The sequence below is a fragment of the Agelaius tricolor genome, unplaced genomic scaffold, assembly GCF_023055355.1.
Source record: "Agelaius tricolor isolate 1412-34295 unplaced genomic scaffold, bAgeTri1.0.p SCAF_2, whole genome shotgun sequence".
NCBI classification, from domain to species: Eukaryota; Metazoa; Chordata; class Aves; order Passeriformes; family Icteridae; genus Agelaius; species Agelaius tricolor.
The window spans coordinates 26,119,190-26,131,578 of NW_027269262.1; the positions used below are offsets into that span (position 1 = coordinate 26,119,190).

Consider the following 12,389-nt stretch of genomic DNA (forward strand, 5'->3'; position numbering starts at 1 on the left):
AAGTGAGGAAAGACAAGAAGTCTCTTAAAAATGTGTACTAAACTGAGTTTGTAAACTTTCAGAATAATCCAGATCTCTGAGTGCTTGCGAGTTTGCCAGCACCATTTGGGATTTCTTGCCATTTCAGCATAGAGGACTGATTGCCAGAGAGGGAATACAGGTTGCTGTAGCAAAGCGTTGTCTGTGATACACAGTGGGAAAGAATTGATATTGTCCTGACATTTTTCCCCTCAGGAGCTATCAGGTATGTCCATATTCAGAGAATTTCTTTGAGATTTCTGTAGAAAAAATTTTGCCTCTTCCCCAGAAGATGTAGATTTGGATTTCTTTTTTCTGGAAGGTTGAGTACACTCTAATCAAGTAAACAGCAGTTTATATTGCAAAATTTTCTCATAATATTTCTAAAATTGAAAAAGAAGAATCTTCAATAGCATCTGGAAAAATAACTGAGCACTCAGGGTTAACAAACCTAAAACAGGCTTTGTAATTCAACATCAATTTCTTTTCACAGTCCTCAGAGAGAATATGTACTTTATCACTCATGAAGTGATGACTGTATTTTATTTGCTTTAGTCTAAAATAAGCTTTCGATATCCCTGGGGTTTTTTTCCCTTGTGTCATCTGAGGGGGGCACAGAAGACTCTGCACAGCAATTTGTTTTTAAAGTAGGCAAGATAATACAATTTTCATAGTGTATTCCCTCCCAAGTGCTGAAATGGCTGGGTTCCTCCCCACTTCATCCTCTGACCTCTTCTCAAAAGAGGACATTGACAGTGCACAGCTTTGGCACGACACCCAAAGGCACCTCCCCAAACCTAAACACAGCTGCTTGGTTAAATTTAGATCTACTGACCCTTTGACAGCTATAGGGAACGATGTACATTGGTGCAAAATGTTGCTCAAGGCATCATAGTGGTAGCTGAATGGTCCCTGGAAAAGTCCCTGTGTCCGTTCACTGGGAGTGAAGGCACAGCACATTGTTAGCACGCATGGACTTGTTAATACAGATGGACTTGCAAGGGCCTGACCCTGAGACAGGGTAGCTCTGTGTCACTCTAGGCACAGAAATAAGGATGTGCAAGCAGCTCACTGACGTGATACATGAAAAGGGGAGGGTTTGCAAAGAAAGACTAACTGTGCATTCAGGGCAAGGGAAATTAAGGTTCTCTGAAGGAATATAAAAAACAGTTCATCTCCCTGCCTTTCCCTAAACCACAGAACCAAGGGCACTTCATTGCTCCAAAGTGGTAATTTTGTTCTTCAGGGCCGCGACTGTTGCCTTCATCTGGTACATGACCAATACCCTCTGTGCGTGTTCAGATTTCACAGGCTTTTCTCTTGGTCAAACAAGTTTAAAACTCCCCTTCTAACTACAGTCCACATTTTTCATATGTAACTGATCACCTTATCTGTTTTTAATCCTCTTTCTACACTTTTTAAGCCCTTTGCCTTGTTAAGGGATGCCCACAATAACTCCCAGAAGAGCCTAGCTGTTTCTTCCATCTTGTAGAGCTTCTGGTCTGCCTGTTGAATCTCAATATAGTCTTTCCTCTTCTCCAAAACACTAATCTTTGCAGGTGCATACTCCTTTCATGTTCTCCCAGCTGCCACGTGCAACTCCCTTTAGCTGGAGTTTTGTTGCATTAGTTGAAAATGGGTCAACACCCATGAATTTCACTAAAGCATGTTTTGTGGAAAGATTAAAAAAGGGGAAAGCCTTATAAATGTTAGGATATCATATATCTGAGGCTTTGCTTTTCCTGGATAACTGTTGCTGTGTGGGGAAGAGTGTAAGCCACAATGATTGTGCCAGCAGTCTTTTTGGAGAATGCAGCTTTGGAGGTTCCAGTCTCAGCACATAAGCATGTGTGCTCATGGACACACCTGTGTGAGCTGAGAATGTTTTCAAATATGGTTATTTTTTTTACCTCACTGTTGTGCATTGTTACTTAAGGTTACTCTGCTTTTTAAAAATTTCCTGCTAAGGGCTCTTTTACTGCTCCCTCATCCTTTAATGCCCATATTAACAAAAATCTGGTGAAAGCAGAAGAGACAAAAAATTTGAGAATGAAAAGTGCTGTTATTACTATCATTTGTCAGCAAATCTTTCTCTTCAGTTTGGAAGTGTTCCCAGCTTACTTCTCAAAGCAGAGAAGTGTCAATAAAGTCTGTTACCAGCAGACCTGCGACAGTTCCCTTAGCTTCTCCATCATGCAGCCAGTAAAAGATGCAGAGCATTTCCAATCTAGGAAGCATGGATTACACATATATGTAGAACAAGAGAAAGAGGTTTAGTATGGCATTTCCTGACAGTGCTATTTCTCTTGCCTTTAAAGTCTAGTTTTACTTGTAGTTCAGATGATGAACATCAAACAGCCAAGTAGATAACTGTCTTTTGGAAAAACAACTTGAATCCAGTACAAAATGTACCAGGAAGTGTCACAACAAAGACAAGAAATATGAACTAGACCAGCCCCTTGGTTTGGTTACAGACCATTTCCTACTGAAACACAAATTTGGAAAAGTGTATAAAAGGCACGTATCTTCAAGTGTATATTTAAGGACATTATTTGAATCTGTCTTTAACCAATGCATCTTTACTGGTCCTTTAGGAAATTCCTTTAGGTAGCTAACAGGAGACTGCAGGGAGAATTTATAATGGACCAAAAGCCACTTTTTGTACCTAGAGAGGACATACTTTGTTGGTTGTTTTGTTCACTTGTTTGATTCTGTACAGTTTGATTTCACTGTAGCCCCTAGAAAAACATGTTGATGTGCTTTGCAATGCAGTGAAGCACAGTTCCCTGCTCCTTTCTGCTGAGGACAGGCTGTGCATGCTGGCAGGCACTGGCGCTGGCTCACGGGGCAGGCACCTCCCCCAGACAGCAGGAGGGAGAAGTTGCAGTCATGGGTGATGACATGGGTGGAGCTCCTCACACCAGTTGTCCTGTGGGAGATAGCTTATCTGTGGATGCCTGTGTTTCTGGAATAATATCCATTTGATCGAAAGCCAGAATTAGAGTAGGGAAGAAATTGGCTGCCAAGGGCTGATTGGCACTTGGAGTCAAAGGAAGCAGCATGGACCCTGCAGTGAGGATCTCCTTATCCGTCAGCACTGGCCTCTCTACATGCAGGTGTGTTCCAGCAGTTGCTGCTGCTACTCTTCTTTCTGTTATTTTTGTTTCCCTTCGAAAATGCCCTCTAACTTTCAGCATTTTACACAGAGACACACCACGAACACTTGATTAGCACTGCCAATGCAGTGCTTATGTAGAAAGGAGGGAGCAGAAAAGTAATTTTTAAGAGCACTTGGGTGCACTTGCTTTTTCTGTAGCTAAATAACCAGTTAGTTTGATCAGTCCCATCTCTGTTCTGTTGTGTCATCTGAATTAGACTGAAGAAGAGCTCAAGGCATTGCATTATGATTCCTCTGCCCAGACCTTTTGTTGTCATTTTTCACACTCACACAGTTATTCTTGTCGCTCAGAGCTCATAAGGGAAAGAAATTATTAATGGAAACATAATTTAAGTTAAAGAATTGGTCATCATTATTTGCTGTCAAGTCTGGCTGGTGAATAATGACTCCTTAAATATTCTGTGGAAAGGCAACTTTCATTTCTAAGAATGGCATCCTACACCTGCAGTGTTCTTGTGGGGTGAGAACAGAGCTGATACCACAGTAAATGACCATGATAGAAAAAGGAAAGGGGGAAGGATTTCAGTGCATAAAACCAAGTGCTAAAATTTTCGTGTGCAGTTACAAGACAGAATAGCTGTTATGTCTTGTATCAGAAATGACAGGTGGGATTGCTGACAATATTGTTTTCTGAGTACCTATGTAAACAAGAAGAGATCCTGTCTGCATTTATTGACACATGTTGGCATGCTGAGGTGATTTATTTTGGCCTGATAAGTGGGGTTTCTTCATCTTATTCTGCCTTTATAGAAACATTTTCTATCATTTGTTAGAGAGGATGGTGTTAAAGTTTTTTTCCTCATGGTTACAGTGATAAGCTACTGTTCAAATGAGTCAGGTAGGATTGCTGGTTGAATAGTTCTAGTGTCTTCATGAGAATGCCTGGATTTTAAAGCTAAGATTTAAGCATCAACTAATATCAACTAAATACTTCTGACTTGTCTTGGAATAAAAGGCAAGCCATGAAAACAAAAAATTACAGGCACTCAAACTATTTGCAGACATTTGAAGAGAAATCTCTCTCTGCTCTTGGCTACAAAGTACAAACAAGACATTGCATGACACAAAACCAAATTATTTGGATTATTTTCAAATTACGTCTAAAGGATAAGTTCTTAAAGGCAGGTATATGCCACAAGAAACAGTTTAGTATTTACTGGGATAAAATATCAAATCCCATAAAATTCAAATAATTCTATTGTTTAAATGCTTCAGAAGCTTCAGTGTGATTTGTCTTTGTCTGCTACTCTTTAAAAACCTTTGATAACCAGGTCTTATGCTTTTTTACTTCTTTAAAAATCCCACTGGAGAACAATATGACTTGGGAGGTGAATGCCCTCTTCCAAATAGAATTATGGCCCAGGTACTGAGACCTATGCCATTGCCAAACTCTCACAAAACTGAAAGCATTTTACAGCTGGGAGGGACTCTCATAGCTAAAAAAGAAGGTAAATTGGCAGTGGATTGTAAACAAATTACTAATTGTTCCCATGCATCTTTTTTCCAGCTGCCTATTTCTCTGTCCTTCGAAAGCCACCCTCTACGTCCAGTTTCCCAGGAGGTCTGTTTGTTTTCTCCTTTCTGCTTGCCATCAGCTCTTTCACTCACTGCAAAATGCCTCCCTTCCATCTCCATGTTGCTCAGCTCTTCCCAGGGAAGTATGATGCTGTCTGCTCTCACACCATCCTGCTTTCGTGACTGCCCCAGCCCAAGTCCGATGTGGAGCCAGCAATGCTGCTCTTCAGTGATAAATTATATCTTCACCTCTCTCCCCTTTGACATATCAATTTATTTTTTTTCCAAGACTTGTGTAAACCACCTTTAGCCGTAGAATACTTAACAGATGTTTTAACATTAATTTAAAATGCTCTTCAGAAAATCCAAAGTGAAATTTCCAGTAAACATAAGAGACCACAAAGGACCCAGCCAGTGCCCTGCTTTTGGGTAATTTTTCCATACTCTGGATAGGTTAAAAAGGAGTGGGGGAAAGCTGTCAGTTCAGTGACATCAAAGAACTCTGCACCCCTTCCATAGAAAAAAAGGTTTGTATTAAAGAGCCCTGAATTGTGATAATGTGTACAAAGGGAATAATATACTGAGCCTTTTAAGGTCACCTCCAACCAAATTGAAGTAAATTAATTAATGAGTAATTTCTTAATGGTGTTAGAAGAACCAATGAGAAATTATTACCATGAGTTATTTTAAAGCTAATTAATGAATGCATATGTGTGTACATAGCTATGGATGTGTACAGAAATTATTGCTACAAAAACTGTATTGGGTAGCAGTTTCAGAAACAGGTACAAAGTCTGAGTACATTCTTAATCAGTGCACGTGAAAAATATGGTTTACAGGTATTTTTCACATTGTCGTTGCTCCATAAGTGATTTCTCTGCTATAACAAGGGAGGGAAAAGAATCACTTTCAGAAAAGTAGAAAACACTGATGTTCTTTATTTCTAGTATAAGCCCCCAAGGGAAAAAAAAAAAAAAAAGAAAGTATACCCTGCCTTCACTATTATTTAGACTTAATAAAAGTCCTTAGCATTTTTACTGGAGTGATTTGTCCCTCCTGTTGTATCTCCTGCATCACTGGGACTCTTTTCACTAGTTCTTGTATTGCATACAGATTCACAAGAAGTACTAAGTTTGAACAGGGAGAGATTTTTTTTGTTAATTAGACCTTTAAAATTTCTTTGAGGACCCAGGGTGAGTAAGGTGCCCTCAATGTCCACCATCTCTCACTGGCAAAGTGAACTCTGCACGTGAACTGAACCCCTGCCATGAGCTGCACTGCCCAATGGATGCACATCCTGGGTACTCAGCCTGGTCTGCACAGGGGCGTTCATTGAGCAGTACAGCTGCAGCAGTCCAGGACATAGCTGTGGAGAGCTTTAGTGAATATTGGCTGGATCAATATCCCTGTCATTGCTTATGTCAAGTAATGAACTCCAGCATTACTTGTATCAGCATGCCCAATGGCATGGTAATTTCTATGTGGCTACTTATAATATGCTGGGTATAATATATTTGTACAACTGTTCTTTGTAAATACATTGTGAGGACAAGCCTTAGAAGTACAAACCAAAAATATGCCAATATACATAATAAAAAGGACATATATATGTAAACCTGAAGTCCCTCTTCTTCCATTGCATAAGACCAGCAGGCGTAAGAGGAAAACAACACAATTTCACTTTTTATAACTGCAGAGACTAGAAACAAGGATGTTTAAGAGATTTTTGTCACAGAAGGAGGGCATATTGGCAAAAAATATTTTCTGAGGAAGCTGCACTGTAGAGGCCTGGATTGACCCTTTTGAGACAAGAGTCAGCAAGAGTTCCTCTTGACTTCAGCAGGAATTACTGCCCAGGCAAGGGGAATACCCAAGAGCACATAATGCTTCTAGAAAACACGATAAAACTTATTGGCTGCTTTGGAAGAAAAGGGCATTTTCGTAAATGGGAATTGTTCTAGACGAGTCAGGATTCCCCTGCCAGCTGTCCTTCTCCTGTTCCTCCTTCATCCTAAACTGCTTATGTTGCTTCTGTGATGATAGTTTTGTCTTTCTCCTAGGTATTTATCTTATAGCAATAGTGCCATCTTCTTTTACATTTACTGCTAGCAGTACCACAAACCAGCATCCTGTTTGCCTTCTTTATTGCAGCTGCATACGGGGCGGAAGGCTTTAGGGACTTTCATGCAATAATTCCCAAATCTTTTTCCAGTAAGTATACTGAAACTCAGTTCACTACAGAGCATTTCCATCTAGTTCCTACTTTTATGATTTTTTTTTTTGTGTCATTTCATTTCTGAGTAATGTATGTTTGTCTGCATGCACTTAAGTAGTCTGATCTTTTTGTTTTGTTCATGTGTGTTTTGTTTTAACTTAACAAAAAATCTGCTTCAAAAGTTACCTTCTCCAAATTCCTGGCAGGCAAGGAGCCTATAATTGTTTAGTAAAAATACATATTTATTATTCTTATAACTGAAAGGAAGAAAAATTAGATGTAAATTGTGGAAAATCTTGTCATATACTCAGGCCAAATATTTCTATTGCTTCCATTTGCCATGGTGAAAACAGCAGTATGAGGTTGTAGCCCATTAAATTTGCAGAATCAGTTCTGTTTAACCAGTCATGCCATCTTTTTAAGTCATTGTTTGGTCATTGATTTTTTTGGTATATCACTAAATTATTCCTCTTTCTAGAACATACATTTTAAAGGAAAATTGCTATTTATGATATGGACTTATTCTAGTTTGCATATGATTTCTATTATAATGCAATACTTGAAAAAACATTAAAATACCTAGGTTGGTAAACTTTTTAAAAGGTGTCCAGTCAAGCAGTATTCATAAATATGAACACCTTTAGGCTTCTGTTTCCCAATAGGATTTTGAGTCAGATACTCTTGTCAGTTACATCCGTGCACTCCTTCTGGGACACCTGTGAGGTTGCAGGATGTATCAGAGAAGAGCTTTTCAATTCTCTCCATTTCAAAGAAATATCAAAGTCTTTCAATCTCTTGAGGTAATTATTGTCCCTAGCTTTTTGTTATTGCATTGCTACACCATCACTTTTTTTAATGAGGTTACCATAAAACTGTTTTTCCACAGAAGAAAAAGACCTGGACTTTATTGGGTGAAACAGATCCCTCATATTCTTAGCTACCTACTGAAATAAACTCTTTGGTTTTTTTGGGTGGGATGGGATGAAGGTAGAGGAGGTTTTACTGTATGGAAAGTAAGATTTTGGGCAATGAAATGGTCCTTTTCAGCCTAATGAAGAATATTTTTTCACCAAAATCACCAGATTAGAAAAGAGGAAAATAATAGCAAAGATTTTTTTAAAACACAAAACATCATACAATCCTGTGGAGAGAAGAGGAATAAATACTGGCATGAAGTTGTCCGAATCTTGACCCTTTTCCTTAATGCTGAAGTTTGCTGTGTTCATATCACATCAAATTTACTAGCCTCTATGTTTTCACATGTTGTGTGGCTGTAGAAAATTTACCTAAATTCTTATTCTGGCTGCAAACAATTGTCACCTATGGGACTACAATGTAAAGGATTTATCCTATAAAATCATAACAGTTTTCCCATCCATCTTTTTTTATATGACTGGTTTTTAATCATAATTTCTGGTTATAGTAATAGTCTCCAATTACTCAGCGATCCTAATCTTGCTGTCCTAGAAACACAACTATCACTCCTATAGCTTCCGTTAATTCTTCCTTCCATCCTTCCCTACCCTGATTTCTTTATCAGTGTTTGTACTCTGCTTTCCCATTGGCATTTCTTACCCCATAGAACAGCAAACCAAAAATTTGGATTCCGTACAACCCTAGGAATCTTCCTGCCAAGTGGAGAATGTTGCATTTTCTGTTCATTTGTATCCATTAAGTTGAGTTACTTACTTTCACAATAGTTTTGGACAAATCCCTATGAAGTGGATTCATTTTAAGTTTCATTCCAATTAGCCTGATTGTCAGAAGGAAAGCTATAAACACAAAAATCTCAAAGCGACCTAGAAACAGACTTGTAATATTGTTTGTGTTCCCAGCTCCCTGGATGCCTTGTATTTGTTTTAGTGGTATTCACTGTTCATTGCTCCATGTGTTACAAACTCATCACACTGCCCACAAAATTATAGTTGAGGTCACAGCATTTGTTATTTAGTGATATTGTACCTGCTGTTTAGAAGTTAACTCCTTTCATGTGATTGTTTCTTTGCCACATTATTTGTTCTGTAACCAAACTGAGTGGCATCCTGTATTGTTTCTTTCAGCTGGTAATATTAAAATAGAGACTCAGAGTGATGAAGAGAATGGGCGTGCCTGTGAAATGAATGGGGAAGAATGTGCAGAGGATTTACGAATGCTTGATGCCACAGGAGAGAAAATGAATGGCTCACACAATGGCCCAGGCAGCAAGGCTTTGTCAGGAGTTGGAGGCATTCGACTTCCTAACGGAAAGCTAAAATGCGATATCTGTGGGATAATTTGCATCGGTCCCAATGTGCTCATGGTTCACAAACGAAGCCACACTGGTAAGGCCTGCCATAGTTTTTCCTATAGTTGACAAGAACTGGCCACATGTTAGTAACTAAGACTTATACTCTGTATCATGCACATGTTGCCTCTTCTAAGGTAATGCAGCATGGGTGAGCCTTTGGAACTCAGTTATTTTGGTATATCTTTTTGGCCTGCACAGAAATTGAGATTTCTTCATGGAAGTCCATCTATTGGGCTAGAAATTGTGCTGTTTGTTTGATTTGAAACAACAACAACAAAATTGAAAAATCCAACTTAAAAGAAAAGAAGTCTTGTTTAATTTCTAAGAAATTTCTAAGAACTGCTGAAGAAAAGCCCATTTGTAGCTAACTCTGAAATTAACCCAGTTGTTATGTTTCCAACAAAACAGAAAAGCTCGTTATGGATCAGTGATTATGAAAGTGATTGGAAAAATATTTATTAAGAGAACTGTATTGACAGACTTAGTCAAAAAAATACTTACATTTCATGTCCAGTGTTTCATTAAGTAAAAACAAGTTTTTTGCGTCCATAGGGATGGTGTTTCATTATACAGTGCTGCGAATATTCTTTTCTCAATTTTCTAATTCTGATTAGTCTCAAAGAGGGACAAAAATGGAAAGGCTGAAACAAATTAAAAATAAAGAGTGAGTCTCACCTTGCCTGATATAAGATATCTAAAAATTAGGCTTCCAATCTAAACTTTATTGTCATTCGTAGCTAAAAGAGAAGAACCAAACTGTACTGTTATTTCACAGAAGTCTCTTTGAAAATAAATTTGGGATTTGGCATTTTTACATGAATATTCCAATGAGAGGGAATTTTGAAATATTTTTAAGGTAAGAATTGATCTGTCTTATAGTTACATTTGACTGAAATAGTTGTGCCAATAAACACATAGATACTTTCTTCCTCCATATGCTCACAGTCCTGCTTAAATAACTTTCCCAGAATTACTAAGCAGTGAGATTAACAAAGTGCTTTCAGAGTTAAAATGGAGAAGATTGGTGAAAAGGCCCACAGTGTGTTCCATTGCCCTCGGTGTTACTGTCTGTCACAGGAACTGTGAGCCATGGAATCCTGCGATCTGTTAGTGTAACATGGGGTAGCTATGTTCAGAAGCAATGCTGCTACATTGCCTGCTTCAAAGTACTCTTCAATTCTATGTGATAAATCCCTCTGTCAGGGAAGAACAGACAATTATTGGAAAAGCCACAACTAGTACTCATATGAGACGCTCTAGCCTACTTCCAAGATTTAAAAAGTACTGATTGATCTCCTTTTCTTTTCTTTGCTTTGTTTTGCTTTGCTTCCTTTAAAAATGGATAAAATGAACATATAAAATGACTTTTACGTGAGGCCTTTTAAACAGACCCATGGGCTGAAGAGGTCGCTGTAATGGTTGCAACAATATGCTGCAACTTGAAATGCACTTAGAGGTAGAAGTTTTTGTGCTTGCTTAAGCAGACTGCTCTTTTGTTAAAAAAAACCCCACTGTTGCTGGATCAGAGGAGCTGTTTCAGATCCCTAAGGGTCCATGGCAGTGTTCACACCAGGGCTAAATGGCCTGTGTGAGAACACACCTGACTTTAGGAAGGTTGTGGGCACAGCTGCCTTTGATTCTCATGAGCTCCTTGGTACCCAGCCTGCTGTCTCTGAGCATGAGCTGGGCTGCCTGGTCCCTGTGACAATATCCCCAGGGGCCACCTCACTGAGTGCTGGGTCATTTCCCCAGACCTTCAGTTCCCTGAACTTCTTGCCTGTCAGAGGGACCCATTTGCCTGCCAAGGGTGCTTGGGGTGCTACCACACAAAGATTGTCACTTGAAGATTTCTTCACCCTTTGCAGAGCTCTTCCCTTGCCAACTAGACCCTCTTTTTAATAAGGGAATATAGTTCAAGCCTACAGTGGAAGCACCCCACAAGAGGCACTTTGTTCAGGACAGCCCTCTTTTACACTTGATAAAACTAAAGGGTATGAAATTTTGTCCCTGGGTCCTTCCGTGCAAAGAATGCCTTTGCTTTCCCTCCTGCCTCATCCTCAGCTCCTCTCCTGAGCAGCCTCTTTGAATGTGCTCAGGTGGTTTTTCAGGGGCTGGCAAAGGAGTGGAAGTTCAGAACTGGTAGTTTAAATTAAAGGGACGTCATGGGGAAACAGTGGTGACTGCTTTTCCTTTCAGCTGCGCTGCGAAAATTAAAGTCGAAATGGGATATACTATTACAGACATTTAACTGACTATACCAGAGCCCATTTCAATACATGCCTGGTGAAGGAATAAGCCTCACAAATGAATTACTTTGCTGCTAATTCATGTAAAACCTGCATATGCAGTAAGGTTTTCTTAAATAAATATTTGATAAGTGAACAAAACTCTAGCACACTAAAGTGCCAAAATAAAATGACTGCCTGACCTGATAAAAGATGTAATTGTTTTTAATGAATACACCTGCCAAGTGCAGATATGCAGAGCAGCACCTTATATTTCTGCCCTCTCCTGTCTGCAGGCAGCTGTACAGCACTGACTGCTCCCTAGCACCTTACCTGTTGCTTAGATCTGCAGAGCAAACCCCAAGTCACGGAAGCCCAAGTCTTCTCCCTCCCCTTTCAGCACATTCAATTTCTCCAGCTTGGCACTGCCTTGTTTGGTGTTTAAGAAAAAGGAGATCTTGAAAGGAGAAAGAAATTCCTGCTCCCCGATACTTAAACCTCAGGGTATATTCAGGCTTCTCTTGCTCACTGTGCATATATCTGCATATTCATACATATCTGTGTATACATGTGCATAGGTGTATATATTGCCTCCTTATGTGTACACTAAGTTAAATCACCAGTTAGTTCACTCACTTCTTGTTACTCAGTTCTGAATGCCTCAAATTTATTTAGAAAGAGAGCTCTGATTGTTAGAGTTCTCTGAGTGTTAGGTGATCTTCTCATTGTTTAAGAAATTAGAAATATTTTAATAAAGATTTTAAGTATTCTTCACTGAATACGTGGTCCAGGGCCCAAGCTCCTACTAAGGCTTGCAAATCGCTGCAACGGTGATAATGGTTGATTGAGGGTCCCACTGCAGTTTTTGTTCCTGGCCCTATATTTGGTCATGGCTACATGCCAAGGACAGGTACATACTGTTCAGACCTGGAGAAAATAATACACTGTTTA

At 39.2% G+C, this 12,389-nt stretch overlaps 1 protein-coding gene across 5 annotated transcripts in view; it reads left to right on the plus strand.

Moving 5' to 3' along the window:
* Window positions 1-12,389, plus strand: part of IKZF1 (IKAROS family zinc finger 1) — a 69,044-nt gene that overhangs the window by 38,885 nt on the left and 17,770 nt on the right. For 3 of the 5 annotated variants that reach the window (XM_071454765.1, XM_071454756.1, XM_071454746.1), the window contains exons 4-6: window positions 4,704-4,757; window positions 6,863-6,922; window positions 8,987-9,247. In XM_071454765.1, the coding sequence (XP_071310866.1) occupies window positions 4,704-4,757; window positions 6,863-6,922; window positions 8,987-9,247 (375 nt within the window). Of the gene's footprint in view, window positions 1-3,017; window positions 3,135-4,703; window positions 4,758-6,862; window positions 6,923-8,986; window positions 9,248-12,389 lie in introns of those variants that run through there. The other 2 variants (XM_071454773.1, XM_071454778.1) reach the window with 2 other exon arrangements.